Source organism: Furipterus horrens, unplaced genomic scaffold (assembly GCF_987537825.1).
Source record: "Furipterus horrens unplaced genomic scaffold, mFurHor1.1.pri manual_scaffold_2, whole genome shotgun sequence".
Taxonomy (NCBI): domain Eukaryota; kingdom Metazoa; phylum Chordata; class Mammalia; order Chiroptera; family Furipteridae; genus Furipterus; species Furipterus horrens.
In genome coordinates, this window is record NW_028327172.1 from 32,262,992 (window position 1) to 32,289,010 (window position 26,019).

The window sequence follows — 26,019 nt, forward strand, 5'->3', positions numbered from 1 at the left end:
CTTATATTTCTCACTCATAAGGTTTTTAAACTCTTAAAAATGCAATTTCCTTCTTTCAAAGCACATGCCATCTTTAAAAAATCTTAGCAATGTACATTTGCACTCAAAGAAAAACATGCAGCACCATTGTCTTCTGACAAAATTCTGCATAAAAACCCCACACAACTTTCTGCGAATTATGTTCCCTCTTTATCATTTAGGGACTCCAAACCACAAACATTCAGTGCAATTATTTGTTTCTTATTTCCGTAGGAAACACAGGACCAATGATGTCTTCTGAGCACAACTGCTTCCTGCTGGTTGGGCAACAGTCTCCCTCTGGCTTACTAAAGTACTCTCTTTAACTTGCTGATGTAAGGTACAATTAGAATTCAGTAAAACTTGAGGATCCAAGTAGAGGATGGAGGAGAAATACTTAAGGTGTACCCTGTGCCATAAACTTAGAAAAAAAATTTACACAGAAAACAACAAAAAACCTCAGATTTTATCAATGCACCCTTTTAAAAAGTGTTGTTTTTTTTTTTTAATTTCTGAAAGCAGCTTAATATGAATCAAAAGCAGTTCCTGAGTAACTGCAGTAAACAGTGTCTTTTAAAAATATATTTATATATATATATTTGCAACTTAACTCATTTTGGTTCTGCCTTAATTTACCTCCCCAGCTTTTAATCAGTTTTCCTTCTAAGTTCACAATGTGCAAGTACAACAGCATCAGCTCCGAGAATTGGCGTGGTGCAGATGTTTCTTGTCACTTGTGTGTGATCATCTGCATGTCTTCGGGCCAGGTTTCCAGAGACACTGCAGGTCACAGTTCTCTCTGTCTCACAAAACCTGTGAGCCAAAGACACTTCACGTTTTCTTCAGCAGACGCCGTGACTGCCATGTGTGGAGCTTGTTGTAGGCTGTCTGGAGCATCTCTTCGATGTGATTTACCAACTGAAAAACACAGCAAGACACTTAAACAACTGGGCAAAGGCTGGGGAAGTTAATGCTTCTGATTCAGATCTGGCATGTACTTCAGTGTTGTTTCCAAGCTCACCTGCATTTCCCCAATAAGGCAATGTGCAAGCCCTTACGGTGTTATCAGACACACTTTGTACAGGAAGGTAAGAGAGGTGGTGGGGCACAGTAGAGGCTGTAATGTCTGCCCTGTCATTAACCAGTTACAGGACAACATGAAAGTAATAACTGTGCTCTAGGCATCAGTGTCTTCTGTCAAACGAGGGAGGTGAACAGTTAAATTGGTGAGTTCTAGATTTGAACATCAGTTTGTTGACTAAGGCCAGGATGGTGGCATCCACATTACCATACAGAACATTTGAAAAATGCCTAAACCCCCTGAACATTCTGATACAGTACGTCTGAAGTGAAACCCAGGCACCTGATTTACAAAAGCTCCTGCGGTTAACCGTGCTGCACAGCCAATCTTGTGAAGCACTCTTCTATGTTCTCTAGGGCCTTTCCAGCTCCAATATTTCAGGATTTCAATATCTCAGTAGACTGCAAAAAATCTAAATGGCTTCAATGCTTCACACAGTACTATGCCACACCTTACTTAGGTCAGCACTATATATCTTGAGTAGAAAATAATTTGCCCTCATCATGGACATAACTAGAAGTCAGCAGACCACATTGGTCTAAGCTGATAAAGACCCTTGAGGTAGAACGTCTGTGGAATAACAGTTTCCTTGGAGGTGGACACTTTATTTGGTTGGAAGTAAAAGTCTTGTAAAGTCTCCAAGTCAATTCTGGCAGCACAGGGATGGAAATTAGGGAGTCCTAAATCCTTTTAGCATGTCAATGACTCATTCAATCTGAAGTAAGAGTTAAAAATAAAATCGCCCTTACTTACATGTCATCATTATGGGTGTGTGTGTGTGTGTGTGTTACTTAGTTCTGTCTGGAAACTATATAAAAATCATCCTTGCACTGTTGCAGGAAGACACTTCAAGCTGTGTTTCTGATTATAATACTGTTCCATTTTGAGAAAAACCACTTAGAACGTTTAGAGTATAAAAACTTATTAAAATCTTACTGATGAAGATTTTTCAGCTTTCAATTGTAAAGCTCCCCCTTTTGATTATCCTAATTAATGAAATACTGAATCCTAAGTTTGTATATACTATTATTACCCATCATCTCTGAGAGGATTCGTGTAACAATCTTGTGTGGTTGTTCTACCCTTGCGTAAGAATAAAGCTAAAATCCCTGGGCATAAAGCGACACTTTTTGCTCAGTACCTCATCGACTACCCCACCCTGATGTAAGCAATCAGGGAAGCTTCAGACAGACCACAACCCAGGAACCATTCAATTTACTATCACAGAGAGGCAATTCTTCCTTTCCTTGCATGGTTAGATTTATGCTTACTACTCAGGTTTTCAAAATAAATATTTTTAAGGAACACACACAGGTTGTAAATCTATAAAGAAAAGCATGAAGGTGATTTTAGTCATGGTCTTGGGAAAGTGTGAGGGAAGCAATAGGCCACTGGACAGGGAATACCTGTGGATACTGGAAATGTTCCCTTTCTTACTGTGAATGGTGGGCACACATACATTTATTATTTTACAGTTAAAAAACAGTACTCTGAGCAAGAGGGAAAAGAAAAAAAAGCAAATGTATCTACTCATTTACATAAAAACAAAGTTAATTTCATCATTTTATTACATAGAAAATCAGGCCAAAATCAGATTGTTGCCTTACATTTGTGCTTAAATACTGTCTTCGAATTTTTTCTTGGAATGGGCAGAGCTTTGTAACTTGGAATCGTTCCAAATTACTTTTCATTTTCACTACCTAAAAAAGGTGAGAGAAATAATAAATTACAGAGAAATTTCAAAGTGTCTATAGAAATCAAGAGAAAAATACACATAGGAAGGTTATTTTTCTTTTTTTAATTAACTGGCTCCGCCAGGCAGAGAAACAATATCTAATATAACTAGATAAAAAAAAACAAAAACAAATCTAGCCCCAAAATAATGGTTGCTGTAGAAAAATGTAGATAATAAAAACAATATTCAATTGCCCTGACTGGTGTGGCTCAGTTAGTTGGACATTGTTCTGCAAAGAGAAAGGTCGCTGGTTCAATTCCCCGTCAGGGCAGGTACGAGAGACAACCGATGGATGTCTCTCTCTCACATCTATGTTTTGCTACCTCTCTTCCTCCTTCCCTTTAAAAATAAATGAAGTCTCGAAAACAAAACAAAACAAAAACAAAAAGACAACTTACTATATCCCACCACTCAGAGATCATTAACACTTTGGTCTGTAACTCATATCCTTTTGACATTTTTTTGTGCATGTGTATAAATGCCTGTATGTAGAAAATACAGAGTCTATACTGTTTTAAAATTTCACTTGTTTTAATATGAACATCTTTCAGTCATTAAATACTCACCCATGTCATTTAAAAATGGATGTATAGTACTTCAATGTATGAGTAAAACAAATGCTTCTTTAACCAATCACCTTCTGGTACATATTTAGGCTATTTCCACATTGTCTTTCATAGACTCTATGACTAAATGTTTACACACATTCTTAATTATTTACTTAGATTAAATTTCTAAATGTTGGATTTCTGGGTTAAGGTGATTTTTAAAAAAAGGCAGTACTAGTAGTAGTGGAAGAAAGAACTCTTAGCCACTCAGCCAGCACTAACCATTTTAAATTTTTTATTCTTTTGCAGATTATAGATAAAAATGCTCTTTCACTATACCTTTAAAGATAATTTATTTGAAAACCAGTAGGTATGAAAATTTCCTTAAGTTTATTGGGCCACTTGTATTCTTTAATGAGCTGCCTGCTAAAAATCATTTGCCACCCTGGCTGGGTAGCTCCGTTGGTTAGAGCATTGTTCCAATATGCCAAGGTTGTGGGTTTGATCCCCAGTCAGGGCACATACAAGAAGCAACCAATGAATGCATAAATAAGTGGAACAAATTGATACTTCTCTCTCTCTTCCTAAAAAAATAATCAATAAATTTAAAAAATTCTTTTGCTTATTTTTTAAAAAGATTATTTATTTATTTATTGAGAGAGAGAGAGAGAGAGAGAGAGAGAGAGAGAGAGAGAGAGAGAGAGAAGGATAGGAAGGGAGAAAGAGTTAAAGAAACACTGATGAGAGAGCAACATTGACTGGTTGTCTCTTGCACGTCCCCAACCAGGGACTGAACCTGCAACTCAGGCCTGTCCCCCAACTAGGAATCAAACTGGCCACCTTTCTATTTGCAAGAAGATGACCAACCAACTGAGCCACACCAGTCAGGGCTGCTTATTATTTTTTTAATGGGACACTTATGTTTTTCTTAAAAATTGTTTGTAAGAGCAAGTTATACAGCAAAGCTATTACTATTATTTTTAATCCTCACTTGAGGATGTATCTTACTGATTTTAAAGAGGGAGGGAAGGATGGAGAGGGAGGACCATCAATTGATTGCTTCTCATATGCTTGCTGACCAGAGATCGAACCCACAACCTCTTGGTGCATGGGATGATGCTTCAATCAAATACTTTCCTATTCATCAGCCCTGGCTGGTGTGCTCAGTGGCTTGAGCCTTGGCTTGTGAACTGAAAGGTCACCAGTTTGATTCCCTGTCAGGGCACATGCCTGAGTTGTGGGCCAGGTTCCCAGTTGGGGGTGTGCAAGGGGCAACCAATTGATGTTTTTCTCACACATCGATGTTTCTCTCCCTCACTTTCTCTCTCCCTAACCCTCTCTCTGAAAATAAATAAACCAGTAACAAAAACGTTTCTATCTGTCAACTGGCCTTTAATTGGTTAAAAGGGTTTTAGTGTTAAATAGCTAGCACTGTATTTGTCATCAGTTTAGATTTCATTATCCCTAAAAAATGTACCAAATAAAAAATTTTACTGATGTGACTTGTTTTGGGTCTCTGTTCTTCTATCACTCCCAGTGGCTTAGAGGTAAATACATTTTAAGATGTACAATCATATTTTATGGAACTGGTCTAGACCCAAGTTTTTTAAAATTTAAAATTGGTATCAATACCTACTCCATCAGGATGCTGTAATGCTTAAATAATTATGCAGAGTAGTTATCCCACTGTCTAGCACATGGTGAACACTTAATACAATTTTCCAATTTCAAAATAAAACCTCATACTAAGTCACACCACTACAAGAGCTGGCTGTGTTTGGAACTGGTTCTGACCTTTTCTTCTAGGAATGGCGTATTAACAGGAAAGCAGGACCAGAAGTGCCGAAGTAATTCGCCAACAGCCACATACAGGTGTTTCAATTCAGACTGGATATCATTTGGCACCATCTCTGCAAAAGATCCATAGGATAAAAGCTATTTTCTCGTACGTATAGCCTCTGAAAGAAGGACCACTCAGAGAAGTAACTTGAACATGCACTCTGCTGACACCAAACCAGGATGTGCTATTTGCAATAAGTCACTGACTATGGCTGACAGATCACAAAATTTCAATTCCTTTGGGACTTTGGAAAAACTTTCAGGTTTCCCTTCATTTTGAGAGGTAGGTGAGAGAAAAACCTTTTACGATGATAGAGACCACTAATGTGCCACAGTAATATTAAGACAGTTCTGAAACCTAAGTTATTATCTAGCTATGTTTCAGGATCTGGATGCACAAAACAAAACAAAAATCCCAGAAAAGTTCCAAAGAAGAGCCAATAAAACGTTAGCCCTCCTCTCAACTAACTAGAGCTTACTTAAAATTAAGGTATCGCAACAGAAGGGGCCCAGCACATACGGTTTATGGCTTGCTGTGTCCCTCCCTGCATAAGTGCTCCTCCAGGTGACAGTGCTGTGATGGCACTACTGGCAGCACTACTTGAGAGAACCTGAAAGGAAACACAAAAAGTGGTTTTTCTCTTTTTTGGACATCTTTCTAACATTTCAATTTTATAGCAAAATGTCCAGTAAGTCTTTATTTCTGTATATAGATGTAATTTGTAGCAACCAGAGCACACTACTACTTTCCATGAGGCCAGAAACACAGTCTGTGTAGAAAAAGAATACCTACCAATCTTCCAGGAATATTCCAAGTCCACAGGTACCTCAAAACTCACAAGCTTTTATGCCTAGCCAAGCCTTTTCTTAAACATCAATTCAACTTAACTCCTGAACTCTTACCATTGAAAGTAAAATTGAGTTTAAGGAAAGGAAACAAAACATGTTAATCTATATCCTTGCTGGCAGCTGGAAAAAAAACAAAACTCAACAGAGTAGAAATACAGCATTTGTCATTTTTCAAAGAAACGAATACTTAGCTATAAGAGAAAAATGTATTCCTCACTGTGTCAGTCAACGTTTAGGGACATAATCAACCCATCCATTCAATGGGTGCCTGCAAGTGCCAGGCACTGTGGCTACAGCAAGGAACAAATCATCTGTTGAATAGCTCAAGTGCAGGGTTAGTGTGTCTCAAGTTTTTCAACAGTTTTTACAAGTATAAATCCATGTGACTACAAAGGGGTATGGGTACATTTTGGGGACAACAAAACTTTTTTATCTTGATTGTGTTATACAACTGTGTATGTTTATTAGAATGAAGAACCAGAGACTAAAAAGGGTAGATTTTATTGTATGTTAGTTAAAAATAAAGCAACAATTTATAACCCATGGAATAATATAAGAATTCATGGATCCATGTTGATATAAATACAGAAGGAAGGGAGGAAGCTCTTTTTTTTAGCAGAATGTCAACTGATAAATGTAGAATGGATGATGGAACTAGAAAATCACTCTTTAACCACCAGGATGGTAATAACTATTTTCAGCAAGAATCACCAATGGATTCTAAAAAACTAGAGGGTAAAAGCTTATTGAGAAATATTTACACAATCTTAAAGTATCTCCCCACAAGATACTTATTAATTACAAAGGGAAAAATAGTAAATTTTTGGTGGAGAAACCAGGAAGATATTAACCTAACGAAGTAATCTAAGTTAATATCACAACTTGGGTCAAATAGGTATGTGCCTCCTGGTGTGAGGATGACACATCACTTATACCTTACTTCTCTGGCATTCCTGCCAAAAATACATGAGTCCAATCTTATGGAAAAATTAGAGAAATTCAAATTGAGGACATTTTACAATAAACTGGCTTGTACTCTTCAAATATCAAGGTCATGAAGGGAAAGAAAGATTGAAAAATGATTTCATTTTATTTATTTATTTATTCTTAGAGCAAGGGGAAGGGAGGGAGAAGTAAGAGGGAGAGAAACATTGACTGTTTGCCTCTTGCACATGCTGTGACCTGACTGGGACCGAACCCATAACCCAGGCATGTGCCCTGACTGGGAATTGAACTGGTGACCTTCCGCTTTGCTGGACAATGCCCAATCAATTGAGCCACGATTCCATTTTAAAGAAGACTAAAGCGACATGAGAACTAAGTGTAACTCATGAACCTGACTTGGATGCTGGACCAAAAAATTGTTTTCTTGCTGTAAGGGACTTTAGTGGTACAATGGAAACATTTTTGTAAGACCATCAGGTTAGATAATACTTGATTAGTGTTAACTTACTGTTTCTATAATTGTATTGCGTTACTCACGAGAATGTCTTGTTTTAGGAAATACACACTGAAATAATTAAGAATAAAGGGATCTACTCTCAAAATTGGCCAGAAAACATTTCTTTTTTTGCAACTTTCTGTAAATCTGAGATTACTTCAAAATAAAAAAGTCAATTTAAGTCCCAATATGTGATAAGCACTACAATACAGGTATGAAGTCAGTGTCTCAGTGATTATAAAAACAGAGAAATGGAAAAACTCATCACTGGGCATGCTGAGGACTGCTTTACAGAGGCAATGAAATCTGAGTGGAGTCTTGAATAATTAGTTCCCCACGGGGAAAACAAGCTAAGGGCATTCTAAGAAGCAAGCAGCAAGAGCAAAAGCATGAAAAGAATATGATTCAACAACTCTGGGTAACTTAGTGTGTTCAGCTGGAGTACAGGACTCCTTGTTATGTGTGGACTGGGAAGGTGGAGATATGGCTGGAGTTGGGACTGAAGATGTGGGGGTGGGTTAGGGCCAGACTGTAAAGGGCCTGGCATGCTACACAAAGGAACTCAGATAATTTGTTGCAACAAAGTGAGGCAGTGAAGGTTTTTAAGCTGCAGAGTGGTAAGAACAGAATTATGTTTTTAGAAAGATAACTTGCAGTGGCAGTGTAAAAAACTGATCAGGATTGCCTAAACCAAGTTAACAAAATTCAGAAGTACTGAAAAATTGACAGAAATTGATGATCAACTAAAGAATAAATAAGGGTCGGAAAAAATGAAGAATAATGAGCTCTGAGGTCATCACGAACGATATCTAGTAATAACCAGAAGTTTTAAGAGATTTTACCAATAAAATTATGCATATATATGGAAGGAAAAAATTAGCAATCACAAAACTCATTGTTTTTCATTATCACCTATCTTCAGATGCTTCCTGAATATGCCAAATACCTTTTCTCCCTACCTCTTGATTTTTAAAATTTATTTAGCAGAATTATGTTTTTAAACTCAATTAAAATATTAGTTGTATAGTTCAATTTGGTTATGTGCATGAAATGAGAAAGTAATCATGTGTGGGAATTCTGGTTTTCAAACAGTACAAGTTACCTACCTGAGTTAATTTGGGTGTATAAGCTTCCATTTCTTGTCTAATACTTTGAAAAGAATTAATAATGTCCTGACTTGTTGCATACTGTAGTGACTGGATTGGAGTTGGACCATGATAATACCTGAAGGTCAGCAAAGAAGAAATAAATTACACAGAATAAAGGTGCCCAACATTTGTTTTTCATATATTTTAGCAGTCTCAATACAACATTTTCCACAAAGCAAAAATAATAATATAGTTAGAGATTTCAATAAAACAATTTACTTCATATAAGGGCAATAAGATGAAAATAGCACAGAGACAATATTTATTTTTTTGGCTTTGATTCCTAAGGAAAAAGGATAATGTACTTTTATGGTAATAAACTGATTAAACTTGAATGCTATACTTGCAGAATATATTCTGTAATAACTTATATTGACTAAACTTACCTATCTGACTTCTTGAGGCTTAGTGCAATTGTTTTTATGGAATTATTTTTTCCCAAATCTTCATATTCAATGGACTCTTGTAACTTCGCCTATAATTAATACAATAATTTTTATCATAACTCCCTTATAAAAGTAATAAACATAACTGAAAAAGTAGAACTGCACAGAGGGTCAATTTTGAAGTCTTCCCCTCATATTCTCAGCAACCAATTCAGAGAATTCCTGTTTTCCTATACTCTGACCATACTAATTACTATTAAACATTTAATTTTTGACAGTCTGGTAGGTAAAAATGTGTATTTTTCTACCCTCCCCCCAAATAAATAAGACTAATCTTATCATATGTGTTGTAAATACTTTTTCTACAATTAAAATTAATTATTCCCTTTTTATTTATTCTTCTGTGAATTAATTTTTGCTTAAATCTTTGATCCACTCAAATTTACTTTGGAATAATAAGTAGAGAATCTGAGCTTCCTTTTACTAAATTATGAACCAGGCCTCCTAACACCAAAACAGAATAATCTGCTTTTCCCCACTGATTCTGAAATGCCACATTTATCATGTATTTAATTCCTCCATATATTTGGGTTTACTTCTGAACTCTTTATGTCTTATTTTTTTAAGAGAAAAAGGAAGGAGGAAGGGAAAGAGGGGAAGGAATGGAGGGGGAGAAAAGGAGAGAAAGAAACATTGATTTGTTGTTCCATTTATTTATGTGCTCCACTGGTTGATTCTTGTATGTGCCCTGACCTGCAAGGTTTGGCAATATTGGAATAATGCTCTAACCAACTGAGCAAACCAGCCATATACTTCTGAAGTTTTTATTTTGGTTTTACTGATCTGTTTTCTCCTGTGCTAGTAACAAACTGCTAATTTTCTATAGCCTTATAAAATATTAATTATAAAAGACACATGAAGACAATCTATGTAAATACTTGTGAAAATAATTCTAATAATTCATCCTCTGCACAGCTATGAAATTCACATGGTCAACTCTCATCTGCAGCTACCAAGACTGGGATCAAAACATTTAAGTTACTAAATATATCACATACAAAAAAATCAATTTGAAACTCAGTATTTTAAATTGTCCCTATTTTAAGAGTCTGAATAGTTCTCCTGTAGTACAGGAACAAATCTGACTTCAGATTGATATTCAGAGTAACACATCAACCAGTCCCATCTTACCAAGACTCAGCCTAGTTTTGTATTTTCTGAACTGTATACCTTTCAGCTTATTTCAAGGTATACGAATGCCATTACTTTCTACATATGTCAAGCTCATATTTACTCCTGCTGTTGTCTTACCTAAATTGTGCCCCTACCCAACCTCCCATAAAATTCAAATCCTAAACTCCTGCCAGAGCACAGTTAATTCACCTAACTTGCATACTTAACTGAAAGCTCCATAAATATAAGAACTCTATCACTACTTCTGAATCTCTCACTCTACAAAACCCTCAGTAGAATACTCTTGACTTGAAAGAATATCTAGAGTCAGCATTTATCATTGAATATTGTGAAACTCCACACAATGATTTTTGACAACTCTTTAACTACCAAAAATCAAGGCTACTTAGTGAAATAGTATTACCAAAAAAAGCATTACTTCCTAGATTTCTTCTTTCATATCTATAACTTGCATTTTTCCTAGTTCAGAAAAGAACTATCTTACTGGCTTTGTTAATTTTAAAGGTGCACACATCCCTGTAGAAACATATTAAATTACCAAAACATATGAAATAGCCCTGGCCAGATAGCTCGGTTGGTTAGTGTCATCCTGATATGCCAAGGTTGTGGGTTTGATCCCTGGTCAGGGCACATACAAGTATCAACCAATGAATGCATAATGGGTGGAACAGCTAATCAATGTTTCTCTCTCCCAAAATCAATAAATAAAATAATTTAAAAAAATATATAAACTAAAACTTAAGACTCAGTCATAATTCCTTTTTGGAAAGATTTCCATTTAGCATTTTCTTTTAAAGGCCTTTTTAAAGTTCATAAACTTCTTTTTTCATGTGAAATTATATCATACAATCTCCTCTGTGAATTACTGTATTCTATTCATTTATTTATATTCTCTTTGGTTCCTATTATAAATAACACAACTACTATACTTTCATTTTGTAATTATTCTCTTGATTTTGGCTTAGGCTATAGACACTATATTCTTTGAGGACAAAAACTCTGTCTTATACATTTGTATCCCACCACCTAATATTTTAGGCAACTCAAAAGAGTTTAATTTTTTTATAAACTGAACTATTTTTATGGATCATTAGCCCTTTAAAGTCCTTTAATGATTGCATCAATCTTCATTATATAGATGTACCACAGATATTAGGATGTTTGCTATTTTCACTATTATAATACTATGATGAGCATTTGTATCTAAATCTTTGCACATCTTTAGTTTTTAAAAATAAATGTCCTAAGTGGAATACTGTCCAGAAGTAGAATTATGGGCATAAACTTTTCCTGTTTTTCATGTTTATTTTATATCCTCATCAAAGTACATGCTTATTGATTTTAGAGAGAGAGGAAGGGAGAGAAAGAGAGAAACATTAACCGATTCATTCTTGTACAAGCTCAAACTGGGGACCGAACTCCCAACCTAGGCATGTGCCCCTGACAGGGAATTGAACCTGCAAGCTTTGGTTTACGGGACGATGGTCCAACCGGTTAACTGAGCCACATTGTTCCGGGTAAGGGCATAAACTTCAAAAATTTCAATATATGTTACCTCCTACAAGAGCTTTATTTTAATTTATTTTTATAACTGCGGAGGGAGGAACTTTTAAAACAGAGGGACAGAGTAGCTTGTCAAGTTGCAGGGAAAGAAGGAATATGTAAGTAGATAACTGTCCACACTTCCCCACACCATCAAGTGATTTCTTCAATATTTTTAAAAAAGATTTTAGTTACTTATTCTTAGAGAGAGGGAAAGGGAGGGAGAAAGAGAGGGACGAAACATCAATCAGTTGCCTCTCACATGAGCCCCGATCAGGGACTGAGGACCGGGCCTGCAACCCAGGCATGTGCCCTGACTGGGAATCGAACCAGCAACCTTTTGGCTTGCAGGCTGAGGCCCCAGCAACTGCACTATACCAGTCAGTGCAATTTCTTGAATATTGCAAAAGAAATTTTTTTTAATTGATGAGAGAGAAAGAGAGAGAGAGAGAGAGAGAGAGAGAGAGAGAGAGAGAGAGAGAGAGAGAGAGAGAGAGAGACATCAATTTGTCAGTCCACTTATTTATTCATTCATTGGTTGATTCTTCTATGTGCCCTGACCAGGGACCAAACTCACAACCTTGGCATACTGGGACAACACTAACCAAACTGGGCTACCTGGGCAGGGCAATTTCTTCAATATTTAATAAAAAGATTTATGTAGCCTTGAAATGCTAGGTTTAATATGAGGGCCTAATCCTATCTTTTAAAATAATTATACACAAACCTTCAGTTTTTCTTTCTCTCACATTGCCTCTGTTGAATACTTTTCACTGGCAATATGTGCATATGCATACATGTGCGTATGCATACACAATAAAAATAGTTAAAAGACTTGAGCTCAGGAAAGGTTGGCTGGCAAGCCAAAACTGAGTAAGTACTTTTTGAAATGTTCTAGAATTTAAGCCAAATGTTTAACATGTTGGTAAGAACTGAGTCATTTGAAATAACCAAGGGTCAACATAAAGTAGTAGCAGTTACAGAAAGTATCTGGAGAAAGCTGAGGCTTAAATCTTCCCAACTTTTCACCCATACCCTTTTGACTGCTGGCTGAAAGCAGTCCGCATCTCCGGAATTTCCATCAGTGCTGCTGGGCTCACCATTTTGTTCATTTTGTGCTTCTCTAAAAACAAGGAAAAGTAATTAACATTATAAACCACAGGCAGAACAGCAGCAACACAACTCATTCTGGTTATCTTGGAAAGCCCCGTTACTGCACCTTGCACGTGTACTTAACTGTTTCCTGAGACCTGCTGCCAGGACCATGGCACTGTGGTGGTTAAACCTCTTGATGATGGCAGCATTACTATTCTCTTTTGTGGATTTAGAATTAGAAGTAGATGGCACAGAGGAAATGCCATAGCCCTGTAAGAAATAATTCAGTAGATTATAAATCAAAATAAAGTTCTGATTTTCTTATCTGTTAAGAGACATGCTTAACTGAAAAAATTTCCTGGATGATGGGACTTAACAAATTCTGAGCACTACTAAGTATTAATAGGTAAACATTTAAAAGGGACATTATATACATAAAAAAATTAAGAAATAACCCTGGCTGGTGTGGCTCAGTGGACTGAGCATCGGCCTGTGAACCAAAGGGTCGCTGGTTTGATTCCTAGTCAGGGCACATGAGTGGGTTGCGGACCAGGTCCCCAGTTGAGGGTGTGCGAGAGGCAACCACACATTGATGTTTCTCTCCCTCTCTTTCTCCCTCCATTCCCCTCTAAAAAATAAATAAAATCTTTTTAAAAAAATTAAGAATTACTACTAAATCTTTTTACCATCATCAAAAAACCTTAACTTGAGCTATGTATCTTTTAAAGAGTAATTTTGGACTTAGTTAGCAAACTATTAAATGAAAGAACAGAATACAATGAAAAAAGCATTAACTTTTAAAGTCAGACAGATATGCAATTTTTGGTTTTATCATTTTTCCAACGTTAGTCTAGGCAAGATCTATAAAATGTGATACTTGGAGAATTAAATGTGATAATATTTTCACACATATATTGAGTGCATGTTATGTGTTAGGCCCTGTAGTTAGAAAGTTGACAACACCTTGTGCCAAAGGAGCCAAAATACTAGTTAGTGGGATGCTAGGCTGTAAGCCAGTACACACAGTTAAGACTTATATGTGCTACGAGAAAGCAGTCAAGCCCCCTGGAGGAGAGGAGGAGTAGGTTTGAAAAGCTCCATGGAGTAACATCTTGCAAGGCAGACATGGAGACAACCACATTCCATGATGGGCAAGTACTTAAAGATACAGAAACAATGTAATACACATCATATCATGAGTTGTATGTAGTTCAGTATAACTGCAATGAAAGGTACGCCAGAGATTGGTGAAATATAAGGCTGGTAACTGACAAGTAAAACAAGATCACTTTTGAAAATGACAAATGTTATAAAGAAAATAAAGAGAAAGAGATGATGTACTGACTAGATTGGGAAGCTAAAAAAAGTCTCTGGAAAAGTGACATTAGAACAGGTATCTAAAACATGGGTAGAAGCTAGTTAGGAAGAAGAAAAGGAAGAAGAAACAGGTGTGAAGACCCTGAGGTAGAAAAAGTTTGGGAGAGATTTGAAGGTCACTGCGTCTGGAGCATGAATGAGTGGAAGTAGCCCAAAGTGAGGTAGAAGTAGGCAGAGGTCAAATCAAGAAAAGCCTTGCAGGAGTTCTGATTTTATTCTAAGTTCAATAAGAAGCCATTAAAGAGTGTTATGTAGAGGAAAGTGATGATCTGATTTATAACTCTTACTGCTAGGAGAGAATGACCTACAGGGAACAAAGTGGACACAGGAAGATCAATTAGGAGACTAATATAAGCAATCAAGCCAAAGATGTTGGCAGCCTAAAAGCAAGTGGGTGTAAGTATCTCTAGAGATAAAGAGATGTAGAAAGCTCAGAGATGTACTGCAGATGACTTGCTGATGAACTGAATGTTGGAGGTGAAGGGCAGGGAGGAATCAAGGAGAATTCTGGGTTTTGGCTTGAGCAACTGAGTCCACAGTAATGTTCTTTTACTGAGATAGGGAAGACCCAGGAAGAAATAGGTTTATGATGACGGGAATCAAAGGTGCCATTTTGGACAAGTTACGTTGAGGTGTCTTTGAAATACCTAAGTGAAGATATCAAGTAGGCAGCTGACTATATCATTTTGGACTTCTGGGATTAGATAGGCCAGCACTATTTGAGACTCATCATTACATATTTAGTATTTAAAGCAATGGAGTATAGAGAATCCAACGTAAGGAGGCCCAAGACAATATCTTGGGACAGTTCCAAGAACTAGAAGATGATACAGGAAAACGCACCACTAAAGGAAAAAGTGAATCAACCAACATTTCTGTTAAGGGGATTATTTATAACCCATACAATTGAATAATATGCAGGCACTTAAAAAATGTAGATAATAATAGTAATATAGAAATGGACACACACACACACACACACACACACATTTGAGACTTGTCATTCCACTGATTTATACATTCATTGGTTGACTCTTGCATGTGCCCTGACCGGGGATCTCATCTGCAACCTTGGTGTCTTCGGATGGTGCTCTAACCAAATGAGCTACCTGGCCAGAGCCTGATTTGGTACAAAACTGCAATATAATTGACACTGAGAGAACACCTCTATCACTGTCATAAAATTATCATTTCTTTGTTTGTGGTGAAGACAATTAAAATCTAGTCTCTTAGCAAGTTTGAAATTTATAATACAGAATTGTCGACCATATTGTTCATTAGTACTCCAGAACTTTGTGTACCCTTAAACAACATCTCCCCAATTTTCCTATACCTTTCCATGGTCACAGTACTATTAACCTCATTTGATAAGGAAACTGGGCTTAGAAATGTTTAAAAAACAAATGACAGAGTCTAAGCCAGGTAATTTGGTTTTAAAGTCTACGAACTAAACAATTACGGTGTACTTAGCTTGCATTGATACTGGTAATAGGCAAAGTGAAGAAGAAAGTTACACATTTACATGTAATTACATACCATTTTTTATTAAGAAAAAAGAAAAGAGCACTAAAATCTTTTTCTTATCACATTAAACAAGCTTTAATCTCTAACCTTCCCTAAATTTCATTTTCTCAGGAAGATTAAGAGAGCCCTGTTTGTAATATGTTGAAATTCACCAAGGAAGTGACTGAGTGCTGAGAATCACCAAAAAACAACTAAATTTCATTATGGAAATGACTCACCTGGGCACAAACGGTTATTTTTCATTAATATATAATCTACACTGTAGGACAAAATTTTAACACTGATTTTTTTCACCTGGTGAGTAAATACACTAAAATTAAAGAAAAGTTAGGGGGAAAAAAAGAGACGGATTTCTATCAAGATGGCGATGTAGGCAATGTGGCTTGCCTCCTTGCATGACTACACCAAAAGTACAACTAAAATATAGAACAACTATCACTCAAAACTGTCAGAAATCCAGTTGAATGGAAGTCTGACAACTACAGAGTTAAAGAAACCACAACCATCCAGACTAGTAAGAGGGGTTCGGAAGCAGAATGGGCTGGTCTGTCACCCACGTGTGGTGTATTAAAATTCGGGAGCGGTATCTCAGGAGCGATGAGTCCCAGTCCCACACCAGGCCCTCCAGCCCAGGGTTCCAGTGCCAGGAAGGTAAGTCCCCGCAACTTTGGGTTGCAAAAACCGGCAGGGATTGAGTTGGTGGAAGAAACTTCTGGAGCCCCAAGCAGTTACTCTTAAAGAACCCACACATGGACTCACATACTCAGACTCCTCCTTCTGAGCTCTAGCACTGGGCTAGCAGTTTGAAAGGCACCAGTAGTTTACAAGGAGAAACTGAAGTGTCTGGCATCAAGGCAAGCAGAGGCCACTGTGCCTTTCCTAAACCCTTCCTACCCAGAGCCGACAAGCTAGGCCCATATCTGAGACTGGCCTGGGTAAATCCCTCCCACTGATCTGCCAACAGCAACCAGGGCTCAACTACAAGAGGAGAGTATGCTCAGTTCACACAAAAGGTGTACCTTGTATACCTACCTTGGGTGATGGGAGGCTGTACCACCTGATCCTACAGGACATCTACTACATTAGGCCACACTACCAAAACACAGAATCAAAGCAGCTCTACCTAAAACATAGAAACAAACCTAGGGAAGCTGCTAAAATTAGAAGACAAAGAAACATGGCCCAATTGAAAGAACAAATCAAAACTCCAGAAAAAGAGCTAAAGGAAATGAGATAAGAAATCTATCAGATGCAAAGCTCAAAAAACCTGTTTTAAGAATGCTAAAGGAACTTAGTGAGGACGTCAACAGCATAGAAAAGATCTAGTCAGAAAGGAAGGATACACTAATTGAAATAAAGAACAATTTACAGGGAAACAACAGTAGTGGATGAAGCCAAGAATCAAATCACTGATACTGAACATAAGGAAGCAAAAACAACCAATCAGAACAACAAGAAGAAAAAAATAATCCATAAAATCAAGGTTATGTAAGCAGCCTCTGGGACAACTTAAAGTATTCCAACATTCACATTATTCAGGTGCCAGAAGGAGAAGAGAAAGACAAACTGGAAATCTATTTGGAAAAAAAAAGAAAATTTTCCTAATTTAGTGAAGAAAATAGATGCAAAGACACCCACTCCAAGACACATCACAATTAAAATGCCAAAGGTTAAAGAAAGAGAATTTTAAAAGCAGCAAGAGAAAAACAGTTAGTTATCTACAAGGGAGTTCCCATAAGACTGTCAGTTGATTTCTCAAAAGAAACTTTGCAGACTAGAAGGGACTGGCAAGAAGTATTCAAAGTACTGAAAAGAGTCAAAAGGCAGATAAAGAGCTTCCCAGACAAGAGAAAACTAACAAAGTTCATGATCACCAAACCATTATTATGTGAAATGTAAAAGGGACTTATTTAAGAAGATCAAAACTATGAACAATAAAATGGTAAAAATACAAATCTATCAACAATTGAATCTAAAAACAAACTAAGCATACAAGAAGAACAGACAGAATCATGGATATGGAGAGCATTTTGATGGCTTCCAGAAGGGAGAGGTGTGTGGGGGATGGGTGAAAAGGTGAGGTGATTAGAAGTATAAACAGGTAGTTACAGAATAGCCAAGGGGATGTAAAGTACACTATAGGAAATGGACTAGCCAAAGAACTTATACATGACGCATGGACGTGAACAATGGTGGGGGGATTGCCTGAGGGAATGCGAATGCTGAATGGAGGGGGGAGCACAGGGGGGAAAATCAGGACAACTGTAGAAGCATAATCAATAATATATAATTCATAAAAATCATATAAAGTCTCAAAAAAAAAATAAGAAAAAAAATAAGTATGAGGCATGTGTATACAGCCAGCAGAAAGGGAGACAGAAAAGGGACAAGAAAATAAAAAAGTAAGAGTGTAAGAATAATTGAGGAAGGCAGGTTCCTCTGAGCCCAGTGATAGAGGCAGGGATGGAATTTGCCTTCATTAGGAGATATCACCTCTTTCTCCATGACTAATAAATATGTAAGTCTAGAGTCATGACGCTAATGCAGGTAGTTCATCCTTGATAGTCTGGCTGTTGAAACAGATTAGGGCTACTGTGGAATAAGGGGCATGAATGAGCTCATGGCAGATAAATGACAGGCAATCAAAAAATATTCATCTTTCCTCGTTTGCTAATACTTATCCACATTTCTAGAGATTAATGTTAGCTAGAGCATCAAGCCAGAATCATCAACATGTTAAGACTGCATTACTACCTAGAGAACTGTTGATGGGGGAGCTAGAAAATTCTTTTAAAAAGTTTTAGCAGCTCATACGGAAATTTGTTTTCCACTGCAATTTTAATAGTGAACAGTACTACTGAAAAGCACTTGTGATACATAACTCCAAATAACAGCATTTTGTTTGATTTACATTCTTGCAATTAGAACATTCTCACTTAAGGCAACTTTAGAACTATAAAAATGTTGGAAAACTAGGAAAAGACTGTTTTCTCTCATAAATCCTTTACTATTACCTCATCTAATGGTTTATCTTCCAAAGCTGTCAAATCAAGTAGTGGGTTTTTCACTCCTAATGAAACCATTGTTTTTAACCCTAGAAAATAAATGAAATAAAAACTCGGTCAAATCTTAGCTTTCTTGGCACGCACCCCCTACCGGAGCACCCCAAGCCTTTCCCTTCCCTCTTGGGCATGCATCTACTAAACTCTCACAAGACTTGCAACCAGGTGACCAACAGGCAGCTGGAGCTCGTCCCGCGCTAACCCCCTGAACCTGTTTCCGAACGCCCCCTTTTCTCTGACTTCCCAGTAGGCCAAAGCAACCCCACCTCGGCCCATTTCTTTCCTATAACATTTCTAGAGAGCCAATACAGCCTCACCTAGGCTCTCTCCTGTTGTTTTTCTATCCTAAGCCTGCCCTTGTTTCACTATCCCCAGCTTTAATAAACGTACTCCTGGCCCTTCAAAATCATACCTTTCTCAGAAATCAAAATTCACTAACAGCACTAATTAAGTAGAGAATAGCAAATTAAATGGTACAATGTGTCAGGGATTAACACTTACCTTTTTCATCTATTTTGGCACATTCTGCAAAGAGGTCCTTTGACCCAGTATTCAGTCTGTCCCTGTGAAAATAATGGGACTGAAAAAAACGTGTCCAGAATTCCTTTTCTGTCATGCTGTGGGGAACATTTTCGGCATATTTCATTTTTACTGTGGAAGAAAAACCATAATAGTTATATACTGCATTTCCATTTCTTAAAACCTCAAATTACTTGAAATATAGACTAATAGCAAAAACTAGATTATAAAACTGCTCAATTTTATATTCTGTATATAATAATCTAATTATAAGTATGAAATATAACTTGAGAGATTAGGTGAGGCACTACCTTTTTAGGAATCTTAACAACATTTAAAAAAATGTATTGATTTGAGAGAGAAATGCTGATTTGTTGTTACAATTATTTATGCTTCCAGTGGTTTATTTACATGTGTCCTGATAGGAATCAAACTTACAACCCTGGTGTATCAGGATAATGCTCTAACCATATGAGCTACCTGTCCAGGGCTCTTGTTTGATCATTTATATATAGTATGTGCATTTCCAATCCAAGGCACTGTGTTAGGTGCTGGGGAAATAAAGACCTCAACAGCCACTGGATTATCAGTTTAGCACTCCAGAAGCTCACCATCCAATGAACAAAGATGTTAATTAAGAGCATGGCCTCTTGAGCCACAGAGCCTAAGTTTAAAATTCTAGGTCTGCCACTTACTCTAATATGGGAGTAACAATAGTACCTACTTCACGGGGTATTTTCTGATGACTAAATGAGTTAATATACATAAAGGCTTTAGAATGGTGTCTGACCCATCTAAACACCATACAATTATGTTATTATCAAAAAGATATGCAAATAATTAATTACAATGTGATAACTCTTTGAGGCAGACAAGGCCCTACAGAAAGAAAGGGGAGGCAGCTCATATCTGTCCGCAGAAGTCAGGAGTTTACAGAGGTGGCAATTAAGTGATGCTTGAGCTGAGTCCTGTGGTAGAGGTAGGGGCAGAAGTGAGTAAGTTAGAAGAGCACTGGATGGTCAGAAGAATGATTAAAGCAGTGGCTCTCAACTTTGGCTGTACTTCGTAAATCATTAGGGCTGGGATTAAGACATTTATACTTTTAAGATGGTTTCTGCAAAGGAAATTTTGTGAGTTAGAAAAGTTACGCTTGAAGGCAGCATGAAGGATGATTTGAGCTCGTGCCCTAGAGAGACTGATTTATCGATACCACTGGAGGATGAGACCTTGCTCAGGTATGGTTATGGGTAAATAAAGTTTAAGAATTGCTGATTAGAAAGAATGGGAAAGTCATCATACCAATGAATTGATGACAGCACATTATATATTAGACCCTTAATATCTACCATATGTCAGGAAAAGTACTTCACATATTTTGTTACACTTGATAAGGAATAAAAGTTAAAAGTTTTTGTTTTTCATTGATATAATACTGAATTTATCCAAACAAATATTTAACTATCTGAAAAAACTAATTCTTCTTACCTGCTGGATAGGTCCTAAATATGGACTCAATGATATCAGAGGTTAAATTGTATCTCAAACCATTACATCCATCTGTTTGGGGCCGGACATCAGCCTAAAATAAAGACCATATATACATACACATATACATACACATATACATATACATATACATGTATATATACAGGGGTGGAAAAAAGTAGGTTTATAGTTGTGAGTATGCAAAACAGAGTTAAGTTTTATACTATGATTTACTGTATTATATTATTTCTTTATATTACAACAGTAAACCTATTTTTGCCTACCCCATATTCGTTAAAATACGAGGGTGGGGGTGGGGAGGAGATGTTTAAGCATGCAACAGACACTGACAAAGATGGAAAAACAGATATTCTGAATGGATTACAGAGACAGAGGTAAGTCCCTCACCTTACTTTTGCAGAGAGACAAAGAAGCCTGGCTTGATTTAATGTAATAATCCTTCATGGTCAAATAGGCATGTTTATGTGTGGCCAACAACAGAGAGCCAGGGGAACTTTAACATAAACCTGTACAGTTACTGAAACTACAACACACTTTGCTTACTAAATAAAGAAGTGTTATCTGATTGGTTTCTTTAAGAAATACCTTATTAATTCATTACTAAGTACACAGAAAGATGATAAACATGTAATTGGTACTCAACATTTTTGTTAAATGTATAAATACTGCTTTGGTTCCTCCAGAGTAAAGACTAACTGAATCCCATTTTCTAATTCTACAGATAAGGGACCCCACTTTTTCTCTTAAGTACATTTTACAAATCTTATTTTTTCTAAAATGAGAGCCATTATACACTTAACTTTGTATTGTAAGTAAAATATTAACAACCATAAAAAAGGGTATCAAAGCCCTAAATTTAAAAGTACTAGGGGAAATAAGATTCTCTTTCAAAAATCCATTACATTTCCAACATGCTAGGGTCAAGGCCAGAAACCAAGAAAAATAACTAGAAAAAATATAAATTTAAAAATACTGTAACTTTAGAAGAATACCATGAACATTGAAGTATCCATTAATTTACTTTAAGGACAAACTAAATTTTATAAAATAAATGACATTGTTAACACACAATCAGGGTTTTCAGAAATCTAGAAGGGTCACATACCAGAAATGCTGCAGATATGCCAACATCCTGCTTATGATTGGATGTGGAAGAACTCTGTGTTGAGTTTACATTTAAACGATTGGCCCAGAATTCCTCAGCACTTATCACTTGACTCACAACAAGGTCTTTATAAAGCTGAAACAAAACGGGATCTTCTTGCAGCATTCTGGGGATAGAACACAGTTGAGTATGTTGAACTTTCTAGAACAAAACACCATTTAAGTAACATTTTAAAAACTTTACAACATGAAATACTGAAACATGCAACTTCCATTTTGTGATGATTAAGCAACAGAGGTCATTTAGTTAGTTGGTTAGTAATTAAAGTAAAAACAAAACAAAACAATAAAACCAAACAACCCGACATTTTTGGAGGAAAATAAAAGGGTGGAGATAAATCCAAGTCTGAAGAAGCAAAGACTAAAATTCTTTGAGGGCACAAATTTGGTCTTCATCTCTATATTCCAGTAACACAAAGGTCATTGTATCTCTATTTGTATTGCACTGTATTCTTTTTCACAAATAAAGGTGAATGGAGAAGAGAGGAGGTATGCTTGAGATTTTCTAGCAACTAATTTTTCACGATGATAAGCACTTGGAGCTATAAATAGATTGCCTGAAAGATCCTGGTGATGGAATTTATCTTATCAGAAACTCTCATCATTTTACATGTTTTCTCAACTTTTTAACAATATAACTTACTTCAGGTTTCTTATTCACAAGCACACTTCTTCTTTTTAAAGATTTTATTTATTTTCAAAGAGAGGGGAAGGGAGGGAGAAAGAGAGGAAGAGAAACATCGAGAAGCAAGAGAAACATCATCTTGCACGCCCCCAACTGGGGACCTGTCCTGCAACCCAGGCATGTGCCCTGACCGGGAATGGAACTGGCGACCTTTTGGTTCACAGGCTGGTGCTCAATCTACTGAGCCACAGCAGCCAGGGCACAAACACACTTCTGATGGTTCAGTATCACTGTGAAAGAGAACTAAGAAAAGGAATTAAGGGACATTAGTATCTTTTAATTCTCAGTTCTGTTCCTCATCAGATTTTAGGCTTGAGGCAGTAAATTTAACTTGTGAGCTTCTACATCCTCATTTGCCCAAAGCTAAACAGCTGGTAAGACGCCAAAGTTTGAAAACCAAACACAGAGGTAAAGGTCTACAGCCCATTATTTTCCTAAATTATACTATCAAAGTACAAGAGGCGAGAAACAGCAAGGTATTAGTCTACAAGACTGGAGAGAACCTAGTATCTCTTCAAAAAGCTATTCTTTTCCTCCTTCACCTGTTTTTCTCTTCAAGTTCTTTATTTGCTTTCTTCTTGAATTTGGGCAGCAGCTGCTGAAGAAGGTCTTTCACTGCATCTCTCTCCTTGACTGCTGTGCTTTCATTGGAAAAATGGAAGTTAGTTGTGTCCCCTGCATGCAGGACCAGCTGAAGCTGAATTTTAGCTTTTCCTTCTGGACTGATTTTCTGGCCTAAAAAGAAACATGATGTTAATCGGATGAGGGCACGCACACTGTGGCAACTGCTTACCAACAGGTTACTTTCTTTGCAGGGATGCACTTTTCTTAAATAGTCCAGAGCAGGGTTCAACAAATTCACGCTAACACTCTGCTTCCTTCTTTAGTATTCTTTTTGTATGGCACTTCTCACCCATGGCTTCCACCTCCAGATAATAAAGGGCTTTTGTTTCCATTCAACTGGGGCAGGTATCTTTAAAATTTTGTGAACAGTCATCGAGGAATTCTGAATATACCCTGAATAGCTGCCTCCAATCAACATTCTTCTTAATAAAAATGATTTGTCCTGACTCAAAAACTCCAAAACACAGCCCATGGCTTGCTTACTTATTTGCAAAGGAAGATATATAGTTTTACATTTGAGAGATCTGGTGTCACCACTTTAACCAAGGGATCAAATTAGCCTCATTAAGAGGACAACCTGACACAATAGGCTTTCTGAGGTGACAGGACAGGAAGTTAACACCACCACCTACATATTAAAGACTATCAGGCATACTCAGAAGTGTGATATTCTACAAACACACACTCTTAAAGAAGAGACTAATGAACTACAATTACATACACGAATCTAGATTGTACATTGGTTTTAAAAAAAACACAACTCACTGGGACAATGGGGAAATATAAAATGGTCTGAATATTTATTAAAATTTTTATGGTGTGATATTATAAGCAGTCCAAGTGTACACAGAAAATAAAGCAAATATGGCAAAATAATAACTGTACTACTAAGGTGGGATATAGTATATAGGTATATATTGTACCATTCTTTACATTTTTCTGTAATTTTGAAGACTTTCATAATAAATCGGGACTGGGAATATCAAAATATACCTACATAATGGAGAACATGTATTCTCAGAGTGGTGCTTGTCTTCTTCATAAAGAAAACAAGAGATTGGAGGGGCTTTGTTTCATTAAATGGTTGACTCATGGTAGTGTGGACCTACTGCCTAGAACTCTCATCCCAAACCAACCTTTTTCAATGAAGATACTGCTTCCAGACCAACAGTTTAGATGAAGTATGTATCTTACTGCCAAAAGCACCAATATGAAACAATTTACACTGTCAGCAGCCTATTCCATTACCCCTTTCCTCCAAAACACTCCTAGGTTTCTTTTCTCAGTCACTACTTTATCCTTGCTCTAGCTTAGCTCTTGCCTCTGGTAAGGCTTACTTCTGAAGTTTTTTCTTTTTTAAAATATTTTATTTATTTTTCGAGAGAGGAAGGGAGGAAGAGATGTAGAGAAATATCACATTAATGTGAGAAAGAAACATCGACTGGCTGCCTTTTATACGTTCCCTAACTAGGAATCGAACCCCCAAACTTTTGGTGTATGGGCCATACCGGTAAGGGCAGGCATATTTATTGCATGCTGGGGGTTGTCAGATGAGTGTGTTTTCAAATATATAGGCTAACAAGCTAAAACAGGAAGTTCCTAGTTTATGAGTCTATTGTAGAATAAATGTTAGTCTGTAAGACTATTATCAGGAACTTCGTGAAGCTTAAAGAAAAAAAGTTTTAAAAAGAAGTAACGATACCAGGATAGTGGATAAAAGACCTGATAGTTTAGGCAGTACTGAATTATGATAGGTTTTAAATAATATTTTCTTTTGAAAATTAAGATTTTAAGTTATTTCAATGGAGAAAGAGGAAGATCTTGACCATTTCCAGCAGCAAGTAGAGGTAAGTCCTTGGGTAAATGTTCATACACAAAGGACATCTGTACACTGAGCACTTGCAAGTTGAGGGTTGTCTATTTTTTGAGGTTTCATGTTCCTTAAAATCTACACACAATTTCATCCAGAAGAATGTTATATTCAGGAAAATATTAAAATCCACATTAATGGTCACAGTTAACCACAATTTGTCAAAGACTTTGTTGCCCAGACCCCCCTGGAGTCTTATTCTCAGATCTTTAGCCAGGTGAACTGCAGAACTCCCTTTCTGAGTAAATGTTCTAAGTCTCAGAACTCGCTTGGTGCTTTTAAACATAATTATTTTTGAGCCAGAGTACGAAACCCCTTGGGCAATGTTTCAGAGTTAACCTCGCAAATTTGGAAAGAGTTTTGATTTTTGCCTTCATCTTTGAAAACTCATAAAAAAAATTATGCTCTGTATTTTTCCCACCTACATTCAATATAAAACTGAATATCTTCTCAACAGATGGCCACCTAACTAAAAACCAACTAGACAATTGCTTAAATGATATATTTTATTAAAGGGCAATCTGGTATCATTTATCAACATTTTAAATGCATGAACCATTTGAACCAGTAAATTCACTGCACAGATGTATCTCATACATACCACCTCACAAAGGTATTAGTATACAGATCAGTACTACAACATTGTTTGCAATAATGAAATTCTGGAAAGGTCCTAAATGTCCTTTAACAGAGGACTGGTTAAATACAGAACTACATCCGTTCTGTGGGCTATTATGCAACTCTTAAAAAAAGGCATACATAGAAATCTTTAAATGAGGAAAATTTACATATGTACATACTCTATTAAGTGG

At 36.7% G+C, this 26,019-nt stretch overlaps 1 protein-coding gene across 1 annotated transcript in view; it reads right to left on the bottom strand.

The window, feature by feature from the left end:
• Nucleotides 1-585: 585 nt before the first annotated feature.
• Nucleotides 586-26,019, bottom strand: part of GTF2H1 (general transcription factor IIH subunit 1) — a 35,232-nt gene continuing 9,798 nt past the window's right edge. Inside the window, exons 3-15 of the mRNA XM_090263375.1 lie at nucleotides 23,256-23,448; nucleotides 21,970-22,135; nucleotides 20,844-20,937; nucleotides 19,341-19,490; nucleotides 18,792-18,871; nucleotides 13,019-13,146; nucleotides 12,817-12,904; nucleotides 9,046-9,134; nucleotides 8,618-8,735; nucleotides 5,742-5,832; nucleotides 5,177-5,292; nucleotides 2,707-2,799; nucleotides 586-936 (exon numbers count right to left, since the gene is read on the bottom strand). Coding sequence (XP_090119501.1) covers nucleotides 850-936; nucleotides 2,707-2,799; nucleotides 5,177-5,292; nucleotides 5,742-5,832; nucleotides 8,618-8,735; nucleotides 9,046-9,134; nucleotides 12,817-12,904; nucleotides 13,019-13,146; nucleotides 18,792-18,871; nucleotides 19,341-19,490; nucleotides 20,844-20,937; nucleotides 21,970-22,135; nucleotides 23,256-23,448 — 1,493 coding nt within the window. The 3' untranslated portion in view covers nucleotides 586-849. The remainder of the gene's footprint in view (nucleotides 937-2,706; nucleotides 2,800-5,176; nucleotides 5,293-5,741; nucleotides 5,833-8,617; nucleotides 8,736-9,045; nucleotides 9,135-12,816; nucleotides 12,905-13,018; nucleotides 13,147-18,791; nucleotides 18,872-19,340; nucleotides 19,491-20,843; nucleotides 20,938-21,969; nucleotides 22,136-23,255; nucleotides 23,449-26,019) is intronic.